The sequence below is a fragment of the Gopherus flavomarginatus genome, chromosome 6, assembly GCF_025201925.1.
Source record: "Gopherus flavomarginatus isolate rGopFla2 chromosome 6, rGopFla2.mat.asm, whole genome shotgun sequence".
In the NCBI taxonomy this organism is placed as follows: Eukaryota; Metazoa; Chordata; order Testudines; family Testudinidae; genus Gopherus; species Gopherus flavomarginatus.
This window is the reverse complement of record NC_066622.1, coordinates 39,217,336-39,232,507: the sequence shown is the minus strand read 5'-3', so window position 1 is coordinate 39,232,507 and position 15,172 is coordinate 39,217,336. Positions and strand designations below refer to the sequence as shown.

At 45.0% G+C, this 15,172-nt stretch overlaps 1 protein-coding gene across 4 annotated transcripts in view; it reads left to right on the top strand.

Moving 5' to 3' along the window:
* Positions 1-15,172, top strand: part of ATG7 (autophagy related 7) — a 252,195-nt gene that overhangs the window by 219,477 nt on the left and 17,546 nt on the right. For 3 of the 4 annotated variants that reach the window (XR_007774996.1, XM_050957852.1, XM_050957850.1), the window contains one exon: positions 9,261-10,410. The exons of the other annotated variant lie outside the window; for it this stretch is intronic. Coding sequence is in view for 1 of the 3 variants with exons in the window: in XM_050957852.1 (XP_050813809.1) it covers positions 9,261-9,293 (33 nt within the window). In the remaining 2 variants the exon portion in view is untranslated. Of the gene's footprint in view, positions 1-9,260; positions 10,411-15,172 lie in introns of those variants that run through there. 4 annotated transcript variants of the gene reach the window in all.

Genomic DNA, 15,172 nt, shown 5'->3' with positions numbered 1-15,172 from the left:
TACGCTGATTCTCATAGTTCTTAGATTCAGTTATTATGGTTGGCTAACCTTTTGAGGCCCAAGGCCTATGCCTTGGAAATGCCAATCTTATTCTTGTAGTCAGAAGAACCTGACATGGTAGTCAGTCCATGGCATTTAGCTGGACATACGTGGAATGATCCAAGTTTTAGACTCATTTTAGCACACTTAAGGGTAAAATTTAAATTATGACAGCCTGTCAGTAAAGCCAAAGACCACCTGCTAGGTAGTCTTGCTACATTCCTTAAAGTTCTCCTTTAAGGTATGATTCCTATAGGACCAAATTCATTCTCTGATATAACTCTTTTAAATTAAATGGAATGAATTTGACTCACTCAGTGTAAATAGTAATCAGACAGGGAGAAATGTATAAAATCTATAGTTTACATTCAAAGAGCAAGGTTTTGGGGAGGATTTTTTTTTGGAGGGGGAGGATGGGGAGGAGTATAAATTAGTCATACTCCATTGCAAACTAATTTACTTTTCAAAAATGGCCATACTGGGTGAGACCAGTGGTACATCCAGCCCAGTATCTTGTTTCCTGAGAGTGGCCAATGCCAAGTGATTCAGAAGAAATGAACAGAACAGGCAGTCATCGAGTGATCCCATCCCCTGTCGTCCACTCCCAGCTTCTGGCAGTCAGAGCTGGGGACACCCAGAGCATGGGGTAACCATTGATGGACCTGTCCTCCATGAACTTATCTAGTTCTTTTTTGAACCCCATTATAATTTTGGCCTTCACAATATCCCCTGGCAACAAATTCCACAGGGTGACTGTGTGTTGTGTGAAGCAGTACTTCCTTTTGTTTGCTTTAAACCTGCTGCCTATTAATTTCATTGGGTGACTCGTGGTTCTTGTGTTATGTGAAGGAGTAAATAACACTTCTTTATTCCCATCCTCCATACCAGTCATGATTTTATGGACCTCTATCATATTCCCTCTTAGTCGTGTCTTTTCCAAGCTGAAAAGTCAGGTATCTCCTCATACAGAAGCTGTTCCATACCCCTAATCATCTTTGTTGCCCTTCCTCTATACCTTTTTAAATTCTAATGTATCTTTTTTGAGATGGGGTGATCAGAACTGCATGCAATATTCAAGGTGAGGAAGTATCAAGGAATTATATAGTGATATTATGATATTGTCTGTTTTATTATCTATCCCTTTCCTAATGGTTCCTAACATTCAGTTAGTTTTTTAACTGCTAGTGCACATTGAGTGGACATTTTCAGAGAACTATCCACAATGACTCCAAGATCTCTTTGTTGAGAGGTAACAGCTAATTTAGATCCCATCGTTGGGATTATGTTTTCCAATGTACAGTACTTTGCATTTATCAACACTGAATGTTATCTGCTATTCTTCTTCGAGTGATTGCTCATATCCATTCCAGTTAGGTGTGCGCGCACTGCGTGCACATTTGTTGAAAGACTTTTTACCCTAGCAACACTCGGTGGGTCGGCTGAGCGCCCCCTGGAGTGGCACCGCTATGGCACCAGATATATACCCCAGCCACCCTTCAGTTCCTTCTTACCGCTCATGTCGGTCATTGGAACAGTGGAGTGTGGCTTAGCTGACCTCCGCTCCCCTAGCTACTCGTAGTTTCTCGTTCATTATTGTGTATATAGTTATAATTCTTTATATATATAGTTATACGTTTCTTCCTGATAGCATAGTTAGTTTAGTAATAGTTAGCGGGGTTCGGGGAGTAGCTCCTTCCCGGCACCCGGTGCCGGAGCCCATGCCCGGCTCACCAGGTTTCAAACCGTGCTCGGCCTGCCACAGGCCGATGCCGACAGGAGATCCGCACGACTCCTGTTTGAAGTGCCTCGGGGAATCGCACTTGACAGCTAAGTGCCCCATTTGCAAGGCTTTTAAGTTGCGAACAAAAAGGAGCAGGATATCAGGCTTAAACAGCTCCTCATGGAGGCGGCTCTCACCCCTCCACCTTCGGCACCGAGCGCTGGTCAGTTGGTGAGCAGAAGCGCCTCCACGGCACCGGACCGCACCGGTACACCCAAAGACTCTCGGCACCAGACGTCGCCAGCGCCGAAGTCGGCTCCAAGACACTCCCTCTCCCCGAGGTTGAGGAAGGCCAAGACTCCTGCTGCTTCGACACCGCCCGCACCGCAGCCAGAGAGTACGCCTAGGTCGGATCGCCCGGCGCTGACACCCACTGCGGCACCGACTATTCCGTCAATTCCGGTCCCACAAGGGCCATCGAGTCCGGCGCCTGTTAGCTCCCCGGCGCGTGCCGCGGTAGAGCTCACCATGCCGTCCACGCCAGAGGCGTTCTCAGCGGCGAGGGACCTGATCGCCTTGACAGACTCAGCACTGCCTCTACCCCCGGCACCGCCGGTGAGGGTAATACAATCAATAGGCAAGCCGACCTTGATTAGACCACCCTCTGTCAGCACAGCGAACTGGCACCACTCACAATCGCGGTCCCGCAGATGCTCCAGGTCCAGACGATGCTCCCACTTTCGACGCCGCTCGCAGTCCCAGCACCGTTCTACTACACGGCACCAGTCAGACTTGCGGCACCAGTTGGACTCTCGTTCACCAGCTCACTACCCGCCGCACTGCTCCAGTTCTCGGCACCGCTCCAGGCACCGTGCCTCCCGAAGCCATTCACAATGCCGGGATTCGAGATCTCAGTCGACCTCCCGGCGCCAATCTGGTCGCAGATCCCGCTCTCGATCCTGGTACCGTTATACGTCCCGGCACCGGTCCCCGATACGTAGAGGAGCGAGGTCCGTTGGAACATCTGCACAAGGCTTCTCCGCTCCTCCATGGCCATCCAGACATACATCAGTGTCCTCCCACGCGGACAGCTACTATGGCCAAATACCGCGATTCCAATGTGCCCACTGGAGTGTTTCAAGAAGCCCGGTCTCAGGACCCAGGACCTCACCAGTGGTCCTTTTGGACACCTTGGGCGTACCACCAGGCCCAAGGTGCTCCGCTAGTTCCAGCCCGCTCCGCTTCATCAGAGCACCGAGCACAGAGGCCACAGTTAGCCATCCTCCTCCACCCGGGATGGAAGAGCCACTAGTCCACCCACCCGGTTCCCCGGTGCCGCTGGAGCAGGAACTGGCGCATGAGCAAGAGGCCATACAGGACCCGCTTGTCCCCGGCATTTCATCCTCTTCCTCTCCAGATGAGGCAGTGGCAGGGACTTCCTCCTCAGGGCCGCCTCCAATAGACCTAAGAGCCCATCAGGACCTCCTCAGGAGAGTAGCGCTCAACATGAACCTCCAGGTGGAGGAGGTCCCGGAAGTCGACGACCCTGTAGTGAACATCCTGTCGGCAGATACCCCCACTAGGGTGGCTTTGCCCTTTATCAGGGCCATCCAGGCCAATGCAGACACCTTATGGCAGTCCCCAGCCTCCATCCCCCCTACGGCAAAGGGGGTCGACGTAAATATATGGTACCCTCTCAGGGGTACGAGTATCTATATGTCCACCCTCCTCGCTAGTTGTCCAATCGGTCAGTGAGAAGGAGCACCATGGCCAACAGGCGCCAGCCCCAAAGTCAAAGGAGGCTAGGCGAATGGATCTACTCGGCCGCAAGGTGTATTCGGCAGGCGCCCTACAGCTCCAGGTGGCAAATCAGCAGGCTCTACTCAGCCATTATAGCTACAATACCTGGGCAGAGGTAGGTAGATTTACAGAACTACTCCCCCTGGACTCCCATCAGGAATTCACTGCATTCCTAGAGGAAGGGGAAAAGGTGGCCAGAACCTCCCTCCAGGCTTCTCTAGATGCGGCCGACTCAGCAGCCAGAAGTCTGGCCTCCGGTATCACCATGAGACGCATCTCATGGCTACAGGTTTCCAACCTCCCGCCTGAGTTACAATATACCATCCAGGACTTACCCTTTGATGGTAAGGGTCTGTTCTCAGAGAAGACTGACCCCAGGATACAAAGCTTGAAAGACAACAGGGTCATCATGCGTTCTTTGGGCATGAATACACCTGTGACCCAACGCAGACCTTTCCGTCCCCAGACTCACCACCTGTACTTTGTGCCCAGACACAGGCAAGACTTTAGCAGATGGCGAGGGCGGGGTGGCCGTAGACACCAGTCCGGACCCCAAGGGGGCCAAAACCACGGCCCCTCAAAACCACCAGCGGGACCTAAGTCTGCATTTTGAAGGTACGCCCAAGGACGGCGTACCAGTTTCAGGACAGGATCCTTTTCCTCCCTTCTCCAACCACCTCTCCTACTTCCTCCTGGCGTGGTCCCAATTGACCTCAGACCTCTGGGTCCTATGCACGGTGAAACAAGGATACCACCTCCAATTTGTTTCATCCTCACCTTCCCACCCTCCAACCCAGTCCCTCTTCAGGGACTCCTCTCACGAGCAATTCCTCCTACAAGAGGTGCAGACGCTCCTCGCTATAGGAGCAATAAAGGAGGTTCCACAAGATGAAAAGGGCAAAGGGTTTTACTCTCGTTACTTTCTGATCCCCAAATCGAAAGGTGGCCTCAGGCCCATCCTAGACCTGCGAGGCCTCAACAAGTTCATGATAAGTTCCGCATGGTCTCCCTGGGGACCATTATCCTGTCCTTGGATCCTGGAGACTGGTATGCTTCCCTCGATATGAAGGACTCGTACTTTCACATCGCCATTTTTCCTCCACACAGGAGTATCTTCACTTTGTAGCCAGCCGCCAGCACTTCCAATTTATGGTCCTCCCCTTTGGCCTCTCCATGGCCCCAACGGTGTTTACAAAGTGTAAGGCCGTAGTCGCCGCACACCTCCGCCGACGTTGGATACACGTATTCCCATATCTGGACGACTGGCTCATCAGAGGGACCTCCAAGACACAGGTCAGGCAGCATGTACGCATTGTCAGGGACCTATTCACAAGCTTAGGCCTGATGCTCAATACGGAGAAATCCACACTGGTCCCCACACAAAGGCTAGACTTCATAGGAGCTACCCTGGACTCCAACCTAGCCAAGGCCTACCTACCCCAGCCACGATTCCAGGCAATGGCAACGATCATTCGAGGTCTGCAGAACTTCCCGACGACCTCGGCTCGCACCTGTCTCGGTCTCCTGGGTCACATGGCTGCATGTACTTATGTGACCAAATATGCCAGGCTCCACCTCCTACCCCTCCAAACGTGGCTCAGTTCAGTCTACCGTCCGGGCAGGGACCCAATAGACACAATAGTCACCATCTCACCAAGCACCCTACGCTTCCTCGACTGGTGGCTAACCCCCTCCCTGGTATGTGCAGGGTTACCGTTCCATCCGCCACAACCTTCACTATCCCTGACGACGGACTCGTCATCTCTCGGATGGGGGGCTCACTTCGGACACCTTCTTACCCAGGGCCTTTGGTAATCGCAGGAGCTGACGCTTCACATAAATGTCCGAGAGCTGAGAGCAGCCCGCCTGGCGTGCCAGACATTCCAGCAGCATCTACACAGCCATTATGTCTCAGTGTTTATAGACAACACAACGGTCATGTATTATATCAACAAACAGGGAGGGACTCAATCTTCCCCCCTCTGTCAGGAGACCATCCGACTCTGGGACTTCTGCATAGCCCACTCAATAGACCTGGTAGCGTCTTTTCTCCCAGGGGTTCGGAACACTCTAGCGGATCAGCTGAGCAGATCCTTCCTCTGTCATGAATGGTCGATAAGACCAGATGTTATTCATTCGGTCTTCCAGAAGTGGAGCTTTCCCCACATAGACCTGTTCGCCTCTCGCACAGGAAATGCCAAGCATTCTGCTCCTTCCAGGGTCTTTCACTGGGATCAATCTCGGACGCATTCCTCATGTCGTGGAAGCACTGGCTGCTCTATGCCTTCCCACCGTTCCCGCTGGTTCACAAGGGCTTGATAAAACTCCGCAGGGACAGAGCACACCTAATCATGATCGCGCCAGCATGGCCCAGACAGCACTGGTACACCACACTGCTCAACCTGTCCATAGCCAGCCCAATTACCCTGCCTCTCCACCCGGACCTCATAACGCAGGACCACAGCAGTCTTCGCCACCCGGACCTGCAGGCCCTTCACCTTACGGCGTGGCTCCTGCATGGCTAAACAGGTCAGAGTTACGCTGCTCCGCTCCGGTACAACATATACTCCTGAGTAGCAGAAATCTTCCACTCAGTCAACATATCTGGCCAAGTGGAAACGTTTCTCCTGCTGGTGTGAAACGCAGAATACTACTCCCTTTCAGGTCTCGATCCCCACTATCTTGGACTACCTCTGGTCCCTTAAGCAGCAGGGCCTGGCGATATCTTCTCTGAGGGTGCACTTGGCAGCCATCTCCACATTCCATCCAGGAGAGGGTGGCCACTCTGTGTTTTCCCACCCTTTAGTTACTAGATTTCTCAAGGGCCTGGAGCGCCTCTACCCCCAAGTATGCCGCCCTGCCCCTACCTGGGACCTCAATCTAGTCCTAAACAGGCTTATGCTTTCGCCATTCAAGCCGTTGTCAGCTTGCTCACTACTATACCTTTCCTGCAAGACAGTTTTTCTAGTAGCCATTACATTGGCCAGACGGGTCTCCGAACTTCGAGCGCTTACAGTGGACCCACCGTATACTGTCTTTTACAAGGCCAAGGTACAGTTGCGACCACATCCGGCATTCCTCCCTAAGGTGGTGTCGGCCTTCCATACCAATCAGGACATCTTCCTTCCGGTCTTCTTCCCGAAGCCTCACTCATCTCGACGGGAACAGCAGTTATACTCCTTAGATATCCATAGGGCGCTCGCTTTTTATATCAATCGGACGAAGCCCTTCTGAAAATCCCCCCAACTCTTCGTTGCAGTGGCTGACCGGATGAAAGGCCTTCCTGTCTCCTCCCAGAGGATCTCCTCTTGGGTGATGGCGTGCATACGCACATGCTATGACCTGGCTCATGTTCCCTCGGGCCATCTCACTGCACATTGTACCAGACCTCAGGCTTCATCAGCCGCCTTCCTGGCCCATGTACCAATCCAGGAGATATGTCGCACAGCTACCTGGTCCTCGGTCCACACCTTTGCTTCGCACTACGCTCTGGTCCAACAGTCTAGAGATGATGCAGCCTTCGGCTCAGCGGTTTTGCACTCTGCCACATCTCACTCCGACCCCTCCACCTAGGTAAGGCTTGGGAATCACCTAACTGGAATGGATATGAGCAATCACTCGAAGAAGAAAAGACGGTTACTCACCTTTGTAACTGTTGTTCTTCGAGATGTGTTGCTCATATCCATTCCAAACCCACCCTCCTTCCCTACTATCGGAGTAGCCAGCAAGAAGGAACTGAAGGGTGGCTGGGTTGGCTGGGGTATATATCCAGTGCCATAGCGGCGCCACTCCAGGGAGCGCCCAGACGACCCACCGAGTGTTGCTAGGGTAAAAAGTCTTCCGACAAACATGCACGCGGCACGCACACACCTAACTGGAATGGATATGAGCAACACATCTCGAAGAACAACAGTTACAAAGGTGAGTAACCGTCTTTTTTGTTGTCCAGTCACTCAGTTTTGTGAGATCCCTTTGTAACTCTTCGCAGTCTGCTTTGGACTTAACTATCTTGAGTAATTTTGTATTGTCTGCACATTTTGCCACCTCATTGTTTACCCCATTTTCCAGATCATTTATGAATATGTTCAGCATCACTGGTGGCAGTAAAGATCCTGGGGGACACTGCTATTTACCTCTCTCCATTCTGAAACCTAATCATTTATTCCTTCTGTGTGTGTTCTGTCTTTTCACCTGTTACTGATCCATGAGAGGACCTTCCTTCTTATCCCTTAGCTCAGTGGTTCTCAAATTTTTGTACTGATGACCCGTTTCACATAGCAAGCCTCTGAGTGCGACCCCACCCCCTTATAAAGTAAGAACACTTTTTTATATATTTAACACCATTATAAATGCTAGAGGCAAAGCAGGGTTTAGGGTGGAGGCTGACAACTCGTGACCCCCACATGTAATAACCTCATGACCTCCTAAGGGGTCCCAACCCCCAGTTTGAGAACCCCTGCCTTAGCTCTTTATCTTTTCACATCTCTAATTGCAACTTTTCGGGGGGGAAGGGGAAGGAGAAGGAGAATGGTTATTTAGTATAGCAGACTTATTTTACAACTAAAAAAATTCAAACAAAAGTTAGTGGCCTTTAACTTAAACCTTAGCCCAGACCTATGGTACCTTCCACTATTACTGCATACTCTGTTGTGGGGTTTCCCTTTTGATTATTCCATTTTGTTATTTGGAACTCTGTGAATGTTTCAGAAAGAATGCAAAGATTTTGAACTTACGGGTAGAAAGTCTGGGGCAACCATTCACTGAGCCTCCAAAATAAATGGTAATAAAACCTGCTAAATACACCTGCATTTCCATGAAGGAACAGGCATGTCTTTAGTGTGCACTTACTGTATGTACACAGGGGTGATTGCAAATTTTGGCATTATTTAAAATGTGTCACTCTATGTCCTGACAACTGATTGAAAATACAGAACTTACATTCAGTTTGTATGGCCTCTAGGACTCCAGGTTCCATGGGGATTCTGTGAATACGTAAACCTTGTTTTCAAGGTTGGGTTTCCAGGATATGTCTTGGTCATAACCCATAACCAAAGTAAATATACAGTTACATCTTGCTACATAAAATATGTTTTTCAGTAAATTATTAAATGGTTAATAGAACTTTTTAAAAAATGAAGGGAAAAAACAAATTCACACATATATATTCAGCTTGAATTAAATTTACTGCTCTTTGTGGGTCATACTATTGGTTATTCTCAAATATTTGGGTGGCCCCTGATTCTTCTGGGTGGTGATCACAAATTCCTAAAGTTTTATATTGAATATGTATTATTTATTATTCATCATTTGTTATTTTCCTGGTAACAATTTGTCAAGCAATCAGCAAGCAGAAACAATACCAATTAATCAGCCACACACCATACATAATGAATAGCAAACTGACAAAGGAATAGCTCAGAAACAACCAATGAAAATTATTCATTCAGACTATTATAGGAATAAGTACAAGTGCCAAAATATGTGTGCAACTAAAGAGATTGGTTTGCAAATGATTTACTGATCCAAACAACCTCAACTCCACTGAGCTGTTAGTTTCATTAATACTATTCAACCATCTCTAGAGTGGATGGTCCATAAATGAAATGTATTCTTCCTCTTAAGTTGGATTAGGGGATTTATAAGGTATTTTGAAAGCATATTTGAGCTACTGAGTGAAATGTCAATTGTTTTCTCATTACAGATTTGGGACATGAGTGATGATGAAACAGTCTGAAAGCCAAATGAATGAAGTGGAAGATGACCTGCTTTAGGCTTCAGTGATGTCTTTTATCCGTCATTTGACAAGTTAATGATTGCTTACACATTTTGACTTACAAATATAATCTACATCTGTGCTATGAATGGGACATTATCTTGAACTAAAATAATAGTTCTACTGTGGATGTAATTCTCCCCTGCTTTTCATTTTTATCCTATGCATGAGATAACACTCTTGCTAGAGCAATGTGTTTGTTTAAATCCCCTTTCTATTTTTTTTCTGTTTCTAAACATAGCTTACATATGAAATATGCCACTTTAAATAGCCTTTGGAGTTTTCATTTGTCCCAGTTTTCATTTTACTTGTCAATAGATATGCCTAAATATCATTGTATTTTTCATGTTTCAATGATTTGTCACATTTTATAAGTATTTAATATTCAGGCTATAAGAAAATGCCCCTATAGATGGGAATTAAATCACATTGTTATTTAAGGGAGTGGGGGAAAGATAACCAAACATCCACCTGCACAGTTTTACTGTGTTAGATCATGTTGTAACATATTAGCCCCCCTCCTTATTATAATGCAGTTGGTCTTGCCTGTGCAGATGGGAACAGACAAAGCTTCAGAATCTTATTAGAGTCATATAAAAGACTTGAGCTGTAGCATGGTTCCACACTGTGGATAAAGTATCATTTGACATTGCCTACCTAGTGAAGATCAAACCATGTTTATATCCTGATTGGGGGCTATGATGCTTACAGCAAGATCCATTACACAGTAAAAATTGCTTTGAAGGTAGGCCCTTAGCTAGATAAAAGTGTATAGTGTAATTGAGAAATGTATCTAAGGCTGTGGTTCTCCAGCTTTGTCATTCTTAAATCCCACCACCTAGCATGTTCATGGACATCAAAACAGTCCTAACCCTAATCTCCCATTGGAGGCATTTGAAATGTTTCGTTCTTGCTGGTGCACAAAACCATAGTTTGAGAACCACAGAGAAAAAGGATAATTTATGAAACTCAAAATTTTAAAAAATCAAATGTATTACTACCCTAAATGTAAAGAGAAATATATCTATTGTTTTGCATCTTGAAATAACTAAAAACAAAAAAAAATGTTTTAAGCCTCTTTTACAGCTTAAATCTGGTTATTTGCATTGCTTCATTCATGAGGAAAAATGGAAACTGCATTATTGTTTGTTGTCTTCCAATCATTCTTTCCTTTGCATATTCTGTCCTTAGCCTTAAGAAAACGTACAGCAATCCATCCAATTAGTCAATCAGTCAAATTATCTTGTGTTCTTCCTTTACCTTTAATTAAGTTCCCTGTCCCTGAATGTAGAAGTCAGATCAACTTGTTCATTTGCCTGCTTAGCTGACATATTATTTGGGGGGAAGTTCTATAAGGGTCAGTTTACCCAGAGCAGAGGATTCCTACAGCCCCTAAATTATGAACTTAAGTGACATTTTAATGAAACACAGCACCCTCTTCATGGGATGTCTAAAATGGTATCTCTTCGTACATTTTTTTTCAAATAACCATAAATGAATGTCTCAGCTAAGTAATGCCAGTGTAATGTAAAATATATTCTACTAATCTAGCTATAAAGCAAGTTATTGAGTCATACTTATGCATACCCACACACACCTGATATCTTGTCTGATAATGAACGCTGGGAAATTGCAGTTTCCATTTGTGTGCATGGGAAAGTATGATCTTTTGATGATCGTGAACTAACAAAATACATATTCTAAGGTTATTTATAAGTTCCTGATTCTCATGCATTCAAAGGAGATGTAATTTTTGTAGTCCAGCTGTCATCAGACTGCAGTTTGGGCTAGGAGGTATCAGTATGATGGCAGCTTGCATAGAGAGACCAACATCTATATCACTCATAGTTACAGAGATTGTGAAAAGGAAAAATCTAATTTGAAATTGAGCAGATTTGATTATCTGAAACTCCAGAAAGGGTCATGTCCCCCCAGGTTTTAGTAATAAAATTGAAAATTCTCTTAATTATCTGAAACTATGATTGTCCAAATAAAGTTGCACTGTATTTTTAGATATTAAGTATCCCTTTAACTATTGAAATATATAAGATATAAAACTCAGGGTTAATATGACGTTTCCTTACCTCTATAATTTCAGTAACATACAACTGTGTCAGACTGTGCTTCTTCCTGAACATACGCTTCCCAGATGTGTCTGATGTTCCAAAACACTCCAGTTTGACTTGGAAAAACTTCCGTTGTCTAACTTTACTGTTTTCTTTCTCCCTGAAAACCAAAATTGTTCCTATTTTGCTTCTAAAATGTTTTAAGCATTTACTGAGGAGGGAAATAGTGAAAACATATCCACATGAATGAAAACATATATTAAAATAGTATAAGCCACTAAGTACTGTTATTTACTGACTTGTACACACTAGCAGCACGGTTTTGGCATAGCTCTCCCATCTGCTGTTATTGCTGCTAAATGGAGGAAGTTGAAATTTGAACTTCATGCAGGGAGTGGGGGAGTTAATTTTATTTTTGCTGGAATGAGCTCATAGGCAATGAAAGGGCAAAACTCATCCATTCGTTCTACAGGCCAACAGCTGCCACTACCCTTAGGACATTTACCCAATCTGGCTGGGGTGGTAGAATGTGTATCTTCCTCTGAGGTTGCTGTTATTACCTCTTCACAAAACATCCAATGTAAATATAGTGAGATCATAAGGCAGTGCAGGCAGCACCCTAGAGAGCAACTGTGCCATCTGGGCAACACATCTGAGGCCAAATTAATTCTGCTGTAACTCCACTGACTTCTGTAGAGATTCATCAGGTATGAATTTGGTCCTCAGAGAATTAACATCTCTGAAAATTGTAGATCTTACTTTCAAACATTATCAACTAAAGATAATGTTTTGTTGGTACCATCCTGTCAATGATGTATTTGCTGGGTACAGTCAAAATGCTAACCTGTCTTAACACATTCATGAAAAGGAGAAACCTGATATTTTCTGTTTCAGAGTACATTTTGGACACAACCTATTTTAGGTTATGGCTAAACCTGCACCTGTCAGGTTAATTCTGAGTGCTGTAATCCCAATTTCATGGTTTGCTGCTGTTCGTGCACTTGCCATATGTGTTTGTAATCTGTATCTTAGGAGTGAAATTTACTCACCAGGGCAGATCTTCAGCAGGTATAAACTGTCATAGCTCCACTGAAGCTAGTGGAGATGTGACCACTTGCCCCAGCTGAGAATCTGCTGCATGGGGCTAGCTCAGGGCCCCTCACATGGCAACATGGCCATAATAAACAAGGACATAGATACAACGTGGGGACAAATAAAATAACCTCTTTGCACCGTGGAAAGACTCTCCGTGCCAGCTTCCCATAGGCTGTCCTGAAAAAAAACAATGGGATGGGCCCATGGGATCTATGTTCACAAATCCAGTGGCCCCAAGATCTAGGGTGAAATCCTGGCTTCACTGAAATCAATGACAATACTCTCATTAACAGAATTTTCACACTGAGTGCATCTGGGCCAGAAGGGTTCTGGCTGCTACCCCAGCCCATGGGCTTACGTGAGCTTAGGAAGGTAGTTTTCAACGCCGTCTGCATCCTGCCTGCTTAGAGCCTGGTTACCCATAGCTCTAGGCAGGAGGGAGGGATTTGACCCTGAGTGAACTCCAGTGCTATAAACTGACATCCTTTTTGCTGGTTTTGAACTCTTGTTCCTCTTCTTTCACTCTGCACTTTCTGAATAAAGCTTCTGCATGTAAAGATTGACTATATTCACCTTTCATGTGTGATGCAAGTACTGTTAATAGAATAGAGCAATATGTTATAGATTTCTTCCCCATCCATCCTACCTGCCTGCTAACTTTTAAATAACTATTATTGGTGTGGGGGTTTGGACACAATGAAAATTTAACATACATAGTAGAATCCTCTTGTAGTGACATTTTTTCCCCTCCCAGAATAACTTTACTGTAGGTTTAGCTAGAATTGCAATTTGCACATTGCAATACATTGAAACAGTGAATCATGGGGCTACTTCACTTTGAAGAGTTTCCCTATTTCCAACTTCCCTGTGAGCTCCATTGCACTTCCTCCTGCTCCATCCACCACACATCAAAGCATGTGAGAGTGCTAAGGAATCAAATCCATAGAATGTACAATTAGCTTTAATTTCCCAAGGCAGAATAGGATCTTCAGTTATGATTCTGCTCTGAAAAGAGACTGTAAAAGTGGCACCTTCTTCAACTGATCTGCCCTTTCTATGTCTATAGCATTATGTCAGCACTAGTGACAAAGATGAATTTTTACTCTGGCTAACGCTGCAGCTCCAACACCACTTCAAAAGTATAAATTGAATTCAGTTGTTAACCAAGTTCCAATTTCAGAGGCAAATTCTTCCCATAAGGACACTTGTGCAACTCTTTTGAAGTCGATTGAGATGCACAGGTGTCACTGAGAGCAGAATCTGTATACAATAGAATTGCTCAGATATGACCAAAGGCAGATTTTGAAATGATAGGGTTGCTCAGTTGTAACTGAGTTCAGAATTTGGTTGTAGAACCTCTATTAATGGCAATAATATGTGAAAAGATCTGTGAGATCCCAGGAGACAGTTCCAGAGTTGGTGAGCTCGTAAAAAACCTGACCACATTTGCAATGGAATTGCTGAGATCCATAAAGATTGATCAGTGGTCCAACAGAGCCCTTTTTACATAGTCATTTTTCAGAGTATAGCCACGTTTTAAGTGTTCAAACCTAATTTAGTCTCCTTTCAGTTATTAGGGGGGGCAGAAGGGATAGGTCACATTCTTTCAAAAATAAATGTGTTCCAAATAAACATACAATTGACCTTTCTTCTCATTCTGCCAATATAAAAGAGATGTTTCTATTCTATATATAGAAAAAGAAACACATTTCTCTATCATGGGTGCAAGTCACCATTCACTTTCCTTCTATTGATTCAGAGGTTGCTACACTGTATCTTCATGCGTTAGGACACATCAGAAGGTAAAGAGGGAATAAACAATACATCAGAAGGTAAAGAGGGAATAAACAATGTGATGTGTATTTTTTTTAATGCATTATCTATGTTTTAAAACCTAACATTTTTTTAAAATGGTAATGCAATAGTTTGCTTAGAGACAAATGAGGAGCTGTAGTCCAAGGAAAGCAATTAAAGAAATGTGAAGGATGATAAACATTAGAAGGCTAGCTAAGAAACACAGTCTGCAAGACTTCCGTAATACATTATCATTTCTGTCCAAATCTTTTGACATGGATGGGATCCTCAGCTATTTTCTTTTTCAACATTTTCCAACTTCATTGTAGATGTTGTTGTCCTTGGGGATAATGAAATTTCCTGTCTAGGAGACTTCTTGCACCTTCTGAAGTGTCTGGTGCTGGCCATTGTTGGAGACAGGATTCTGGACTTTGGATCAGACCAAAGGTCCATCTATCAGGCAATTCCTATCTTCCTAATCAAAAGAGACCAAATCTAGGTGTCCCATTCTGATACCATGTCTCTATATTTTTTTCTGCAGCTGACTAGAATCTCTGTGGAGGCCTAGCAGGGTTTAAAAATGCCATGGTTCTACATGCATGTGTGATGCATCTTTCCAAATCAGTGCAGAGTTTCTCTGCATTACTTCAGGAATTCAGCATGATCATTAAAAAGAAGTGCTTGTTTATTTTCTCATTTGTACAGCATGTTCAACTATTGAAATGAAAAATATCAAATTCCGTGGAGAATCCACCTTCATCCAGTATCCTTAGTATTGCCAACCTTTGGCCCCTTGCCATGGACAATGGCTAATCTTCCAGATCTTTTTGGACTCACTTTAAGCATTGAGTCACTAAGACATTGGCCCAGATAGCTCTTATGGAG